At 41.1% G+C, this 17,383-nt stretch overlaps 1 protein-coding gene across 13 annotated transcripts in view; it reads left to right on the forward strand.

The window, feature by feature from the left end:
* Positions 1-17,383, forward strand: part of TEC (tec protein tyrosine kinase) — a 155,414-nt gene that overhangs the window by 112,426 nt on the left and 25,605 nt on the right. For all 13 annotated transcript variants that reach the window (XR_007477202.1, XR_007477201.1, XM_049709457.1 and 10 more), the window contains 6 exons: positions 1,319-1,400; positions 2,061-2,189; positions 4,458-4,504; positions 5,692-5,867; positions 9,577-9,642; positions 14,709-14,763. Coding sequence is in view for 11 of the 13 variants with exons in the window: in XM_049709457.1 (XP_049565414.1) it covers positions 1,319-1,400; positions 2,061-2,189; positions 4,458-4,504; positions 5,692-5,867; positions 9,577-9,642; positions 14,709-14,763 (555 nt within the window). In the remaining 2 variants the exon portion in view is untranslated. The remainder of the gene's footprint in view (positions 1-1,318; positions 1,401-2,060; positions 2,190-4,457; positions 4,505-5,691; positions 5,868-9,576; positions 9,643-14,708; positions 14,764-17,383) is intronic.

Here is a 17,383-nt window from a genome sequence, read left to right on the forward strand (position 1 = left end):
TTAAGGAGTTGTCTTGTTGCTGCTAGGAGAATGTTGCTCTTTAGGGTTGAGCAGGTATTTCTGCTGATGGGGGGGTTTGGTGATGATAATAGAGTTATACAATGCACAGTGCGGGGAGAGAGGAGGCCAAAGGGCAGAGAAGAATTTTTTGTTTAAATTTCTCTTGTCTTGCCATAAAAATATGACTTTTATTCCACAGGATTATCTATTGAATATGGTCAGGAACAGCCAATTATTGATGAAAGAGCTATGTGTGTTCAATCCAGTGACATGGTAAAAGGAGGTTTCTAGCCAGATTTGTGTTTTGTTTTGTTTTTGTTTTTGGCCGCAAGCAGCTTGTGGGATCTTACAGGACCTTAGTTCCCTGGCCAGGGATCCAACCCAGCACCCCCAGTAGTGGAAGCATGGAGTCCTAACCACTGGACCACCAGGGAAGTCCCCAGATATTTTTTTAGTCAATTGGGGTGTTTCTGCCTTGTGATTGACCATCAAGGATAAAGTGATAGACCAAAGACAAAATTCTTGGATTGGTTTCCCATGCTTAATTTTATTCTGAATATTAAGAATAAGACTGTTTAATTGCTTACCTGGAGGTACCTCTGAAAGAGGTACTGTGGTTAAAAGTTTGGGCTCTGGAGCCAGAATCCTGGCTTTCTGGATGACCAGCCAAATGCTGATGGACAGGTAACTTAAGGGACACCATTTGCAGTGCATTCTATGTGAATACTGCCTCTGGGAGTGATCTAGAATTGGGGTGCCTTGCATAGACCTTAGTCTCCTCCTCTGTAAAATGGAAATACTGATACCTTGATGGTAGGATTAGTTGAGTTAATGTCTGTAAAGCACAAAGTATAGAGTTGGGGTGGTCAGTGCTTAATTAAGCTACCTACTGCAGTTATTTATAGTGGCAAAAGGAAGGTATAGGAGTGATGTTGAAACAGTAGTCCATTCATCTCAAATATTATTCAGAAAAATATTCGATTGGAGTAGTCCCTGTTATACCAAGTTTACTTAAGGAACCTTAGTTTATTAGATTGCAAGAAATAACAAGACTGGCAAGGCATCCTGGCCTCTGTATATATATTTTTTCTGTAGAAGCACAGTCCTTTGTAAAATATGTATCCCACTGGATGGAGACATGAAGAAATAGATGTGTTTTTGTAAGAAGGGAATCTAGGTTCTTTGGATCGGAAGTAATTGACTTTTGGTCAGTCATTTCAGAATCCTTTATTGATGCCTGTGGTGCCAAGGGCTCTGTGCTAGGCAAGATGCTGTGTCTAAGCTTTTCTCACCTGTTCCATCTTTTGTCTTATTTCAGGTTGTGCATGATGCCAACACACTTTACATTTTTGCACCCAGTGCACAAAGCAGGGACCGGTGGGTGAAGAAGTTAAAAGAAGGTAAAACTCATATAATGAAATATTAATCTGTACATAATTTCAGAATATAACATTGTTGTCACTAAGACAGAGATACGGCTAGTGTATCTTGCATTTATCATCTTTTAATCTACAATAAGTGTTTCTCCAAGAACATTCTCTGTTACTGTAAGTGACACATGTTGAAGTTAACTTCCTTTTTTATAATCTGGTTCCTTCTAGTGGCATATACATAGTTTTTAAGAAGAACATGCTTTCATTTAATGTGTAATAAATTTGGAGGTGACTAAGCACTGGGCTTTTATGGTAACAGGATTTGGTATTTTCTAAGAAATTGCCTATGTAGTCAACATTTGATGTGGATGAATTGACTTGTATGTAAAGTATATTAATCAGTGATTTGACCTGCATAATCCTCATCGCTTTTTCTGCAGAGCAAAATGGTGTTGGGCTGACTCTTGTGTTTATCCATCACGGTGTAGCAGAGGTCACTTCTGTTAACAAGGGTGCCTCACCAAAAAAAGTGGTGAAAGAGAACTCTATGGATTTTCTGAATGCTGGATTATATGTTATGAAGGTTTCCTCACAATAAACGTAGTATTTGAGAAAGAATGATCAACCGGAAACATTCTGTTATCTCTGTACATTTCACTCATCATTTAATGTGTCTATGAATTACAGAAATACAGAACAACAACAATATTATGATTAAATATCATCCTAAATTTTGGGCAGACGGAAGTTATCAGTGTTGCAGACAAACTGAAAAACTAGCGCCTGGATGTGAAAGATATAATCTGTTTGAAAGTAGTAAGTATTAATTTTATTCTGTAGTTATATTGTGCTCAGGATGTACATACTGTTGGTATTATTGGGAGAAAGTGACATGATTTTGATTTTGATGTTGGTTAAATATGGCCTTCACACTTTCTAGCACGGTGTAAACATAGTGTAGGTGTATTTTTGTAAGAATACTTTTATTTAGTGAGCAGTAGGACCATCTCATGGAATCAGAAGGTCTGTTTTGGGGAGTTTTTTTTTTTTTGGCGGTACGCGGGCCTCTCACTGCTGTGGCCTCTCCCGTTGCGGAGCACAGGCTCAGGATGCGCAGGCTTAGTGGCCATGGCTCACGGGCCCAGCCGCTCCGTGGCATGCGGGATCTTCCCGGACCGGGGCACGAACCCGCGTCCCCTGCATCGGCAAGCGGACTCTCAACCACTGCGCCACCAGGGAAGCCCTGTTTTGGGAGTTTTTATCACAATATGAAAGCCTACTAAAAATGACTCTGTTAAAACTGTGAGCCTAATGTAGCACCATCAGCAGCTTTTCTCTTCTCTTTTTTTTAAGCTTTACTGAGGTATAATTAACAAAATTGTAACATACTTAAATTTTACAATGAGGTGACTGGATATACTTATCTATCCATTGGAAAGGGTTCCTCCCATTGAGTTAATAAACACATCCATCACCTTGCATGTTTACCTGTGTGTGTGTGTGTGTGTGTGTGTGTGTGTGTGTGAAAACATTTAAGTTCTACTCTCTTGGTAAACTTCAGTTATACACTACAGTGCTGTCAGCTATAGTCATCATGTTATACGTTAGATCCTCAGACCTTATTTATCTTTTTTTCTTGCTCTCTATATATTTTAATTGAGTTGTAATTAACATACCTTATTCATCTTATAACTGAAAGCTTGTACCCTTTTACTAGCATCTCTATTTCCTCCACCCCCCATCCCCTGGCAACCATTTTTCTACTCTCTATTTCTATGAGTTTGACTTTTTTTTTTAAGCTTCCCCATGTAAGTGATACCATGTGGCATTTGTCCTTCTTGGTCTGGCTTATTTCACTTACCATAATGCCCTCCAACTTTATCCATGTTGTCACAAATGATAGGATTTCCTTCTCTTTCCAAGGCTGAATAGTATTCCATTCTCTCTCTCTATATGCCACATTTTCTTTATCTAGTCATCTGTTGATGGGTGCTTAGGTTGTTTCTATATCTTGGCTATCGTGAATAATGCTACCGTGAACATGGGAGTGCAGATATCTCTTTAAGGTATTGATTTTGTTTCTTTTGTGTATATACCCAGAAGTGGGATGGCTGGATCATATGGTAGTTGTATTTTTAATTTTGGGGGGAACCTCTATATTATTTTCCATAGTGGCTGCATCAGTTTACATTCCCACCAGCAGTGCACAAGCATCCCCTTTTCTCTACATCCTTACCAGCATTTGTTATCATGTGTGGTTTTTATAATTGCTATCCTAATATGTAGAAGGTGGTATCTTATTGTGATTTGACTTGCATTTCCCTAATGATTAGTTATGTCGAGCACCTTTTAAGGTACCTGTTGGCCATTTGTATGTCTTCTTTAAAAAAAAGTGTCTGGGGCTTCCCTGGTGGCGCAGTGGTTGAGAGTCCGCCTGCCGATGCAGGGGACATGGGTTCGTGCCCCGGTCCGGGAAGATCCCACATGCTGTGAAGCGGCTGGGCCCGTGAGCCATGACCGCTGAGCCTGCGCTTCCGGAGCCTGTGCTCCGCAACGGGAGAGGCCACAACAGTGAGAGGCCCGCATACCGCAAAAAAAAAAAAATAATAATAAAAAAAATTTAAAAAGTGTCTGTTTAGGTCCTTTGTCCACTTTTAAATGAGTTATTATTATTATTTGTTTTAACTATTGAGTTGTGTGCATTCCTTGTATATTTTGGATGTTAACCCCTTCTCAGATATGTGGGATGAAAATATTTTCTCCCCTTCTGTTGGCTGCCTTTTCATTTTGTTGATGGTTTCCTTTGCTGAGCAGAAGCTTTTTGGTTCTGATGTAGTCCCATTTGTTTACAGTGAACAAGGCATGGCCCCAATCCCTGTGGCATTTACAGTCTGTTCAAGAAGGCAGAAATACAAACCGGCTTTAACAGCATTTAAAAAAATCTGTTCTAAAATAGTATTACAAGCAAAATGCACCAGAGTGAGAGAGTCTGAGTGGACTTCTTGTTAGGGGTTCATTTTTACTTAAAACTATCGATCATTGGTAGATGGCATTTTGACCTGTTTTTGTCGTTGTCATTTTCAGGTATAAGAAAAGCACTACCTCGAGCACCAGCACCAGAAACAAAGAAGGTAAGCTGATCTTTAACGTTCGGAAACATTTGCAGTTTATTAAGTATGTTTATGTTCATTCCTGTGATGCTGCTCCCTGCAAGGATCACATCGGAAATGGATAGACTATGGCTCACTTGATTTTTTTTTTTTTTTTTGGTGTCAAATAATGTCAATTTAATTGTATCAGATATTACCATCTGGCATTCTGCCTGTATTTTGGCTTCGAGAATTATACAAGAGGCATGGGACTTTAAAGGAATATTTCAGTCTTAAGACCACAGTATTATGACGAAGGAGTGACTGTGAATAGTGGGGTATGGTAGAAAACACATGCACTTTGGACTCACACGAGGAGCCTGATCCAGCATGAATCTGATATGAGTGACTTTGGGTGGGATACTTCAGCCATTGCTTCCTCAGCTGTAAAATGGAAGTTATATACTCTACGTCATGGGATTAGGATTAAGAATAAATGAGAATGCAGGTGAACTTATTTACGAAACAGAAACAGACTCACAGATGTAGAAAACAAACGTATGGTTACCAGAGGGGGAGGGGGATAAATTAGGAGTTTGGGATGAGCAGCTACAAACTACTATATATAAAACAGATAAACAACAAGGTCCTACTGTATAGCACAGGGAACTATATTCAATATCCTGTGATACACCCTAATGAAAAACAATATGTAAAAGAATATATACTGAATCACTTGGCCGTCCATGAGAAACTCACACATTGTAAATCAACTATACTTCAATTAAAAAGAAATGAGAAACAGTATGCTGGCTAGGTACTAAGAGTGTGCCTTGCACACAGCAGGCACAAAGCAGTGCAGATTCCTTTGAGTGGGAGGAGACCTGACAGAAGTAGTTCTGCTTTTCCCCACTGCAGGCCATTAAATGGTGGGTCTGCCTTTAGTCCTCCTGGTTTCTACTCACGTTACCCTTGCCTCTCCCTGGAAAGCTAGTCCTGACACTGAGCAGAAGCCATTTGATGTTTAAAGACAGCTTTTGCTCTTGTCCTAAATTCTGAAGCCCATGAGAGGTCCAGTAGCATCAATATCATCGAACTCATGGTGCGGGTTCACCAGATTATCTAAAGCAGACTTTATACTGTGGGGACGTGCGCATTGCTTGGTGTTTTACTGCACACCCAATTTCAAACAGAAGACTAAACTTTTATATGTTACCTCCTTTTCTTAGCGAAGGCCTCCCCCACCAATTCCACCTGAAGAAGAAGGTAATAGTGAAGAAATAGTTGTAGCCATGTATGATTTCCAAGCGACAGAAGCACATGATCTCAGATTAGAGAGAGGCCAGGAGTATATCATATTGGAAAAGAACGATGTTCATTGGTGGAAAGCAAGAGATAAATATGGGTAGGTATTCCCTCTCTGTGGATGATACACAGTGGGTGGCTGGGAGTGAAATACTGAGTGAGAAGAGGATAACCTGTAACTGTCATGTAATGAGGCTAGTTCAGCGGCCATAAATGAAAATATATGTTATTACTTTGCAGTAACACAATGTATTCTTAGTCGTGACTCCATAAATATAAATGAATCAACCACTCCTTTCCAGAAATTAGAATCCATTACACGGGTCTCTTTCTCATCCATTATATGTCTAATTGGATTGTTTGCTCTTGGGGGAAATTACATTTTAGGTCCCTTCCCCCCGCACCCCACCCCCAAGGTAAAGTAATCTTAGATTTGTCCAAGAGAGAGAGAATGTGTGTGTGTGTGTGTGTGTGTGTGTGTGTGTGTGTGTGTGTGTGTCTTTCTGTCTATATGTATGTGCATATGCGTCTATGTCTAAAATACATACATTCAAGAAATTTAAAAACAAACATTATTTATACAAAATAATTTAGGATTTAAAGAGAATAGTCCTTTCAATCTTATTATTGGTAAATAATGGGTAAATGTGGATAAACGTAGGGGATGAGCCTTCGGCTTCATTAAGAAAGCTCTGCATCCTGAGCTTACCTCTGAAATATAATCCTGTTTATATTCTGAGTTCCTGTGGATAGGAAGAGGAGGACCTTTTTGTCCTGGTTAGAGCATGTCCTCCCTCCAAGTCTGCTTTCTCACCTCCTGTCCCACCCCCAGTTCTAGTTCTGTGTTCCTCAGGTCACTTCTGGAGAAGCAGTGGAAGCCTCTGGGTTGGGCAGGGTCCGTGTCTTCTGCTCACTTCTCAGCAGTGGTAGATCTCCTGAGTGCTGGTTTGCGGTGCATTATTACCTTTTTGGAAACCTTTTAATCCAAGTTTACAAGAAGGTCATCACTGATTTTTTTTGCCAAACACTGTAGAATATTGAGTTTTATTTTTTATTATAGACATTTTCAGATATCCAAAAAGTACATCATAGTATAATGGAGCCTCTTGTCACTTGACTTCAGAAATTACCAACATTTGGCCAGTCTTGATTTTAAAATCTTCCCAACTGTTTTTTCTCAAGTATTTAAAACTAAATTCAAATCATCATGTCATTTCACCCCTAAGTCTAACTGCTAAAGATTTTTTTAAACAACTGCTGTGTCATTATCATACTTAATAATAAGTTAAAAAACATCATCTGTAGGCTTTCCTGCAACATTTTCAGGACTAGAAGAAGAGTACAAATAAAAGCCCACATATCATATGTTTAAATATTTAGAAGTTATAAGTCAAGCTAACAAACTGGTAAATAAGATATAACTTATCCTCCAGCTTGACAAACATACCTTCAAAATGACAAGGAAGGCAAGGTTTGGATTGGAGTTCCATGCCAGAATGTGTTAGTGCACAGAGAGCCAGCTCCCTGAGGTGTCTCCCTTCTCTCTTCCCTTCTGCCCTGGGCTCCATCTCACGTGTACCATGTAAATCTCCCAGCCGTACATCCAAACTCTGTCCACATGGTTTGCAAAAGCCACCCCCCAACTTGGTCACTCCTTGGACCTGGGCTGGAGTGGGTGCACACAATCAGCATCATTTGCTTTTCAAAGGATGAAACCCATTGGGAAGGCCCATGTAGGGCTTGGTAGTGGGCAGAGAATTCTGGGACCCTAGTTACACAGATGATGGTCCAGAGGAGGGCTGAGGGATCATGGGCTTTAGCATCCTCTCGAAAGTGTGAGGTCAGAGCAAGGGCCCTCTGGCCCAGGTCTAAGGATAGTACCAACTCTGTAATTCTGGTTTCCCTTGATTAGCTCTAATCTGTATTTTACAGTTTAATCAAGGTTAAAACAAGGTCCACACATTGCATTTTGGCTGATAGGTCTCACGTCTTTCTTTTATTCTGTAACAATCCCTAGCCTTTTTTTTTCTCATTTTTGATTTATTGATAAAACCAGCTTATTTCTCTATGAAATGAGCCACAATCTAGATTAAGCTGTTTGCTTCCACATGGTGTCATTTAATATGCATCTCTGTCCTGTATATCTGGTTGTTCTGCTTCTGATGATGCCAGGATTACTCATTGGTTCAGGTGTCAACATTATTCCTCTATCACAAAGTTCTTTATCAGTGTTTCACCTAATGATTTTGGCATCCATTGATGATTATTGCTTAGATCCATTAGGGATAGCAAAATGGTGATTTTTCTAATTCTGTCATTCCATCTGCATTTATTAAATCTCTAAAGAAGAACGGCCTCATGAACCAGTTCATTTAGTTCATGCAGGAAAGGCAAGATACATTTTGGATTCTTATCTTTTACCAACTTTTCAGAAATAATGAGTTGATGACCAAGCTTCCTCTGTTGATAGCAATGGTAACCAATAATGTTTTGTGTTATTATAGATGCTTATATATTTGGTTTCAGTCTATTGCAGTCATTATTCTTTTTACTTGAATTGTCCCATCATGGGTCAGTGGTAGCTATTTTTGATTGGGGACGCTTTTAGTCTTTCTCAGCTACCCAGCTTTCTGAATAAAATAAAATAGCTCAAGTTCATCTTGTATTTTTCCTGGCCAAACCTGCAGTTTGCCATTTCCCCAAGGAGTTCTGGCTCCTTGTAGTAAGAAGCAATATTTAGAGACAACAGTTGGGGTGCTTGGATTCTAATGGCTCCTGGACTGGTGTTGCTTCTAGGTCTTTCTCAGTGCAACAGAGCTACATATATGCACTGGTACGTGTGTGTGTGTGTGTGTGTGTGTGTGTGTGTGTGTGTGTGTTATGAGTTCTTACTAATAGTTCAAATTCAAATTTAAGATTACAAGGTTTTTACTCAACTTAGAAATTTTATACATGTATCTCTTTTATGCTGAAATTCTTGGCTGTAACCAAGATTTTACCTAATATGATCGCTCCTTAAACTGTAATGTGCATAGGAGATAGGAGTCATCTGGGGTAAAATCATAGATTCCATAGGCCCACATAGGCCTTCTCAGTTCAGATCTCTTGGGGTATGACCCAGGAATTTGCTTTTTTTGTTTTTGTTTTTGGTTGTGCACCACGCGGCTTGCAGGATCTCAGTTCCCTGACCAGGGATCGAACCCGCACCCAGTGCATTGGAAGCACAGAGCCTTAACCACTGGATCGCCAGGGAAGTCCCAGAATTTGCCTTTTTAACAAGTGACCTGATGATACTGATGTAGATGTCAGGCATGACCCTCTGTGAAACAATGCACTACACCGACTGTTGAGGTATTGGAGTGATGGGTGTTTTTATCCAACACTTCAACTTTTCTGAAGTAGTGGTTTCGTTAAAACATCCCAAGAAATTGTGAATTCAAAAGAAGCATCATGGAATATTAGGAAGGGCTCTGAAACTAGTCACAAGTTCAGAATTCAACGTATGGCCCTGTTGCTGGCTAGCTTTGAGACCTTGAGAAAGTCTCTCAACCTTTCTAAGCCTTAGTTTCCCCACCAAAAAGTGGGTACAATAATGCCTGCCTACCTCAGAATTTTTGTAAGGATCAAATGAGGAAGTCCTTTGTAAAGCATCAAATACTGTAGCTATATTTACTTACTGGGGGTCAGCTAGTCTTTCTTATAAGCTTTAGGCAGTTTTATACTTTATTCCGGAAAGGCAGTAATTTTTCTTTTAGTACTCTCTCAGTAAAATAATTTCAGTTTATCTAAAGTATTTTTCTTATTTCTAGGAGTGAAGGATATATCCCAAGTAATTACGTGACAGGAAAGAAATCAAACAACTTAGATCAGTATGAGTAAGTAAAAGATTATTTTGTGAATGTGGAGGACTAGAAAATGTTTTTATTTTCCTACTTATGTAAGACATTTTGGAGATTAATGGTTATCTTTCATTATCTTTAGAAGGATGCACTAACTTAACTCAGTTGTCTAGGATGGTAAATAGACGTTGTGAGAATTAGTTTCTATAATACACTTTACCTGAAGGTACTATGTGTGAATAGAATTACAGAAGTGAATATAATTGAATTGATTTTAAACGAATCATAGCTTTAGCTGACTTTGAAATACAGCTCATTGTTCATTCATTCAAGAAATCAAAATACAGTTTCCCCGAGTGGCCTTTAAAAAAACATTTGATTGTTTCTTTTTTCTAATTATAATAACAATATGTGATTATTGTTTTAAAATTCTTTGAAAATATGAAAAATGTTAGTAAGAGAAATTATTCAGAAATCAACTAAAGTTGACCTCTGTCAACATTCATATATTTCCTTTCAATCTTTAGAATCATGCTGTATATACTGTTTTACATCCTGTTTAATTCACTTAATAGTATGAGTGTGAGTATTTCCTCATGCCATTAAATGTACTTCGAAAACATTTTAATAATTGCATTATATTTCATTCAGTCGTGAATTCTTCAAATGTTTACTGAGACCTTAGTGTGTATCAGTCACTGTGTGAGGCCTTAAGGAGTACAACCAGACATACAGCACATGGATGTGCAATAATTTATATAATCATTTCCTTATTTGTGTGGCATTATGTTGTTTAGGCATCTTTACTATGTAAAAATACTGGGATACCTCTTCCTGCTTATTGTCTTAAACTAGATCTCTAAAAATCTACATACTGAGCTAAAAGCTAGTTATGAACGTCTTAAGACTCCTAATCATGCTGTCAGATTACTTTTCAGAGAAACAATGGGCTGCTGTTTATATGCTCACTAGCAGTGCATGGCCAGGTTTTAGTGAGAGGCTCATATATACCAAATATATATGAGCCTTTTGTGGTCATTCTGAGGTGGTGTACTGATGCTTCATTCACTTCTTTAAAAACAACACTGTCGGGCTTCCCTGGTGGCGCAGTGGTTGAGAGTCCACCTGCCGATGCAGGGGACACGGGTTCGTGCCCCGGTCCGGGAAGGTCCCACGTGCCGCGGAGCGGCTGGGCCCGTGAGCCATGGCCGCTGAGCCTGCACGTCTGGAGCCTGTGCTCCGCAACGGGAGAGGCCACAGCAGTGAGAGGCCCGAGTACCGCAAAAAAAAACAACAAAACACTGTCACCACCACCACCACCACCACAAAGCTGTTTCCTCTGTCCATGTTACTTCCTGTAATGTGAGTGTACCTTGAAAGTCTAGAAAAGGATTAACAGATTCAAAAGTCCTAGCACTCGGTGGTGTGACCCCTCAAAGTTGTTTTAGAAGTAGATAAGGGTATGAAAAGCATGTAACTTAAAAAAAAAAAAAGTTGTTTTAGAAGTAGGTAAGGGTATAAAAAGCATGTAACTAAAATAGTGGTTTTGTTCTTGAAGAAATTTTAGGAAAATAGAGTAAATCCTTAGAATTAGGGAAGATGCTAAAAGGTAAAAACTTGGACCTGATTTTAAAGGGATCTGACCGAGAAGTAACTGGTGATTTCAGGAGGGATGTGCTTGGAAACCAGATAATCCTTATCTAAATGGGAGAACTCCCCTTATGACTCATGGGATTACAAATAAGTGTTTTAGGAAGTTTATGATTCACTGCCATGCCATTTTTGGGTGCCTGACTCCACCTCGGCATGACCGAGTGAACTTGCCGTGGGAGTCCCCTCAGCCAGCTGCCCAGGGACTGGGGATTCCATGTGGCGAGGTGCCAGCCCTGACTGGCTGAGAAAGGAAAAACCTGTTCTCGGTGCTGACAGTCACTCCTGCTGTCTTTCCACTCCACTGTTTGTGTTACATTTTGCTAAAGCCCATCCTGTAACACGTCTTAAATGTCTCCAGGGTTAAAAAGCCTTTTGCCAGCTGCTGAATCAAGAGCCCTTCTGCTGTTTGTTTGCAGGCAGGAGGCGTCCGGGCAATAACTGTCCACTGGGCTGGGCTCAGGACTGGCAGCCTGCAGCTCCCAGGGCCGTCAGTACCCTAGTTCCCACCCCCACACGCAGGTCCCGGCGGGGGGAAGACAGGACCATCGGAAGTGCTGCAGGAAAGAAACTGGGCTCGTTGTGGTCAGTAAGATGTTCTTGATGGAAGCATGCTAAAGGAGGAAGGTGACAGGAATGCAAGGACCCTTAGAACAGGAAAAGTCTAGGACAAGGCTTTGCGTGGGTGATCCAGGAGGCAAGGGCCAAAGTGAGAACCGGCAAAGATTATATAGCTCGTTGGTTGGTTGTTTTCAATTTTTTGTTAGTTTATACCTGTTGCCTCCATTTTCTAATTTACCCAACCCACCCTCTCCAAGAAGCTTGGCCAGGATCCATCCTTTCCAGAAGGTTGTCCCCAAAGCTGCTTTCCCCTCTATTCAGACAGCACTATGAAGTCCTGTCCCTCTGGAGTCTTTGAAGTGACTAGCCAATCTGAAACCCTCATTCCCATTAGGGTTTTGATATCTAAGAATGGAATGACAAGTTACTTACAAATCCTGGGTATTCTTTCTAGAAGTATATAGTTCCTTCGTCAGGGGACGCTAACTAACCTCCAACAGGCATATCTGGGCCGGGCTCGTGGGCGACGCACGCGGGCTGGCGTCTGGGCGGCAGCTCTCCGGCTCACCACGTGTGCATCGTTCTTCCCGACAGGATGCGTTCAGCAGAGCCACTCTTGTCTTTCCCTCCTTGCCTGGTGATAGGTATCATGGAAGAGGAAGAGAAGCCACAAAGAACCGTTAGGAAATACCACGAGATGAGTCAACATTTTTTTTTTTTTTTGCCGTACGCGGGCCTCTCACTGTTGTGGCCTCTCCCGTTGCGGAGCACAGGCTCCGGACGCGCAGGCTCAGCGGCCATGGCTCACGGGACCAGCCGCTCCACGGCATGTGGGATCTTCCCGGACCGGAGCACGAACCCGTGTCCCCTGCATCGGCAGGCGGACTCTCAACCACTGCGCCACCAGGGAAGCCCGATGACTCATCTTTTGATTTGTTCATCACTCCTTCCTCCTTTCCTTCCTTCAACGTGCCCTTCAGGGTCTGAGTTTATATCCTAGGGAGGAAAACATCCTTTCTGGGGAAACTGCAAATACCATATAAATGACCACTTAGAATAGGATTTGTGCTGTGGATTTTTTTTTCTTTCCTTATTTCTTTTGTCCCTTCCCAGGAGCTTGAATATACCAAGTGAGGAAAGGACCTTTTTCTTTCTCTGAGTATCTTATATCGAATTTCTCTTGAGAGCCACAATCTAGCTTTACTGATTTCTTGCATCTGAACGTGAGCCTGAGCCTCCATCACTTACTCTCACTGTGAAGATGTGGGCTTGGATCTCCTGTGCTTAATAAAGAGAATTTTTTTTTCAATCTTTCAGGTCCTGCTGGTTTATAATGCATAATGAGAGCTGCAGCTACCTTTTCTAATTAACTTTTATGGTTGTTTTTGGTATGCTGACAAATATTTCTCCTATCAGTGGGAAAGCTTTAGGGACAGAATCCATTCTGTTCTCCTCATTTATTTTATCCCTCAGTTGCATTCAGAAATTGATCAGAATTTAAATTTGTAATTTTGTTGAACTTGGTCTCAGTTCATAAAGTGGGGTCCACAACAATGAGATCTTAATACCCACAATTCTGAGGCCTGGTTAATCACTTCAGGCTCCAAATAAAATAACAGTTTTTGGCTTGTGTTGAGATTGTAATTTGTGTTTGTCCCCTCCAACTGCATGAAAGAATCCAGACCAAAAATGATCTTGTATTTTTTTCTTTGTATTTTTCCCTTCCTCAGTCAGGGAAGGCCTTTGTATTCACTTGTCTCGGGGTGTTTGCTGGGCCAAAAGCAGGTGCTGTTTCTTTTATAAAAGGCTGAGGCAGTGGTGGAAACTTCACGGGTTTAGAGGGACCAAGCTGATTTCATAACATTGGAATCCTTGGGAAATAGGACTGGATGGAGGATTCTCTGCCCACTAAAGTCCATCTAGAACAAACAACACAACACAAAACAAAAATCCAAGTTTAAAGCTGACAGTCTGAGTTCATCTTCTTTGGCCAACTTGCTCATTATCCCCTGGAGAGCATGGGCTAGGGGAAGCAGGGAGAGGGGAGTACCTCTGAGGATGAGGTGGGAGATGGCAGTATCCATCTTTCCTTAGGAAAGATTTCTCAAGGGTTAAGCAGGGGCACCGATATGCAGGGGCTTGGCACAGAGTGGTGGCAGGGCAGGTGCCACTGCTTGGCCCTGGTGGGATTCCTACAGCAGACCTTCGGAGGACTGCCAGGGGTCGGGGCTGTGCTGGAACCAGTAAGTCTGGAAGACCCAGGAGGCCTGCTCTTCTGTTTTGCTCTGTTTCTTTCAATACTTGGGACCTTCGTGAAATTTGCGGGGGAGGCTTCATGATGATTGGAGATGAAATCTCCTGCCTGTTGGGGGCTTGGGATTAGATTTAATTGGAATCCAAGACAATAACGTGGTGACATTTCCTGCGTATTTGAGTCAGTGGGGTAAAATTCATTCTTGCTATTATTATAATAGTTAAAACTTGGAAATGATTTTTATGTTAAATAATGAAGATCGCTTAAATAAATGATGGCGCATCCAGACCGTGATGCACAGGACTACATTGCTTTGCAAAGGTGTGTATCGTGTACCGTTATATGAAAGATTCAGGTTCTGATATAGCAAGTGTAGCTTGACCTCACTTTACTACAGCAAATAAGAATGTTGGCATACCTATGTGTCTTCATAAAAATATAGGTAGAAAAAGTCTGCATGTATGTGTATCCAAATTGTTACTAGTGGTTGTCTATATTATTGAGATTATGAATGAGGCCTTGTTCTTATTTATTGTTTGTTATTGATGAGTAATATTATCAATACCTTGCTAATCCTAAAAAGAAAAAAGAACAATTTTAAAAACCTGAGGCCTTAAACATACCTTTTTCTCTTCAGATGGTATTGCAGAAATATGAATAGAAGCAAAGCAGAGCAACTCCTTAGAAGTGAAGTAAGTGTTTGTACTTGTCTTGTGGGTTTGGTTTCAGCACAAAATCAATTGTAACGAATCCCTGATTAGTAATTCCACCTACCTCTGTTTCTAAAGCCCAAAAAATACTATGGCGTAAGTACAAGTTTTGGTTTTTTGAAATCATTTAAAAGTGAAGACTGCTCTATTAGTTTCCTGGGGCTGCTGTAACAAGGTACCACAGACTGAGTGGCTTAAACAGCTCAAGTTTGTTGTTTCATGGACCTAGAGGTTAGAAGCCTGCAGTCCAGATGTCAGTGGGCGTGGCTCCTTCTGGGGGCTGTGAGGGAGGGATCTGTCCCAGGCCCCTCTCCTTTTCTCCCCATGGTTCTTCCCTCTATGCATGCCTGGCTCTGTGTCCAAATTTCCCTTTTATAAGGACTCCAGTCATATAGGATGAGCCCCCCACCCCACCCCATGACCTCATTTTCACTTGATTCCCTCTGTAAATCTCCGCAGAAGGTCACATTCTGAAGTACCAGGGGTTAGAACTCCAAAGTATGTTTTTTGAGGGGGAAAGAATTAAACTGATAACAATAGGTAATAGCTATACATGGGCAACATTTCTTTACTGTTTCTTACTGATTTATCATTTGCTACCTTGATATTAGTACTTGACGTGTTTTTCCTTTTTGCTTGAAGTTCTTTGTTTTAAAATAGTTTACATCAGTGTTACGTGCTATCTTTTATAAATTAAGTTTTAATACAATATATAGTTGCCTTAAGAAATATGCTAAAATTCTTACACTTTACAAAGAAATAAAGTGGAAGGATGAAATCTACTATAGAGGAAACTAAGTGGACTTAATGAGGAGACAACCTGAGTCTAGCTGTGACTTTTCTAGTGTTTTTTGCATCTGTAAGACAGAGAGGTTGGATTAGAAGATGACCTCTGCAGTTCTCTGCATTTATGATCTAGTTATTCTATTTAGTAATTGCTCCCAGTCTTTTTTTTTTTTATGTCTTTATTGGAGTATAATTGCTTTACAATGGTGTGTTAGTTTCCGCTTTAACAAAGTGAATCAGTTATACATATACATATGTTCCCATATCTCTTCCCTCTTGCGTCTCCCTCCCTCCCACCCTCCCCAGCCCACCCCTCCAGGCGGTCACAAAGCACCGAGCTGATCTCTCTGTGCTATGCGGCTGCCTTCCACTAGCTATTTACCTTACGCTTGGTAGTGTATGTATGTCCATGCCACTCTCTCGCTTTGTCACAGCTTACCCTTCCCCCTCCCCACATCCTCAAGTCCATTCTCCAGCAGGTCTGCGTCCTTATTCCTTTCTTTTTTTTTTTTTTTTTTGCGGTACGCGGGCCTCTCACTGTTGTGGCCTCTCCTGTTGTGGAGCACAGGCTCCGGACGCGCAGGCCCAGCGGCCATGGCCCACGGGCCCAGCCACTCTGCGGCATGTGGGATCTTCCCGGACCGGGGCACGAACCCGTGTCCCCTGCATCGGCAGGTGGACTCTCAACCACTGCGCCACCAGGGAAGCCCCTTATTCCTGTCTTACCCCTAGGTTCTTCATGACATATTTTTTCTTAAATTCCATATATATGTGTCAGCATATGGTATTTGTCTTTCTCTTTCTGACTTACTTCACTCTGTATGACAGACTCTAGGTCCATCGACCTCACTACAAATAGCTCAACCTCGTTTCTTTTTATGGCTGAGTAATATTCCATTGTATATATGTGCCACATCTTCTTTATCCATTCGTCTGATGATGGACACTTAGGTTGTTTCCATCTCCAGGCTATTGTAAATAGAGCTGCAATGAACATTTTGGTACATGACTCTTTTTGAATTATGATTTTCACAGGGTCTATGCCCAGTAGTGGGATTTCTGGGTCATATGGTAGTTCTATTTGTAGTTGTTTAAGGAACCTCCATACTGTTCTCCATAGTGGCTGTACCAATTCACATTTCCACCAGCAGTGCAAGAGGGTTCCCTTTTCTACAAACCCTCTCCAGCATTCATTGTTTGTAGATTTTTTGATGATGGCCATTCTGACCGGTGTGAGATGATATCTCGTTGTAGTTTTGATTTGCATTTCTCTAATGATTAATGATGTTGAGCATTCTTTCATGTGTTTGTTGGCAGTCTGTATATCTTCTTTGGAGAAATGTCTATTTAGGTCTTCTGCCCATTTTTGGATTGGGTTGTTTGTTTTTTGTTATTGAGCTGCATGAGCTGCTTATAAATTTTGGAGATTAATCCTTTGTCAGTTGCTTCATTTGCAAATATTTTCTCCCATTCTGAGGGTTCCATATATCTTCCCTCTTGCGTCTCCCTCCCACCCTCCCTATCCCACCCCTCTAGGTGGTCACAAAGCACCGAGCTGATCTCCCTGTGCTATGTGGCTGCTTCCCACTAGCTATCTACATTACGTTTGGTAGTGTATATATGTCCATGCCTCTCTCTCTCGCTTTGTCACAGCTTACCCTTCCCCCTCCCCATATCCCCAAGTCCATTCTCTAGTAGGTCTGTGTCTTTATTCCTGTCTTACCCCTAGGTTCTTCATGATATTTTTTTTCTTAGATTCCATATATATGTGTTAGCATACGGTATTTGTCTTTCTCTTTCTGACTTACTTCACTCT

The sequence above is a fragment of the Orcinus orca genome, chromosome 4 (assembly GCF_937001465.1).
Source record: "Orcinus orca chromosome 4, mOrcOrc1.1, whole genome shotgun sequence".
In the NCBI taxonomy this organism is placed as follows: domain Eukaryota; kingdom Metazoa; phylum Chordata; class Mammalia; order Artiodactyla; family Delphinidae; genus Orcinus; species Orcinus orca.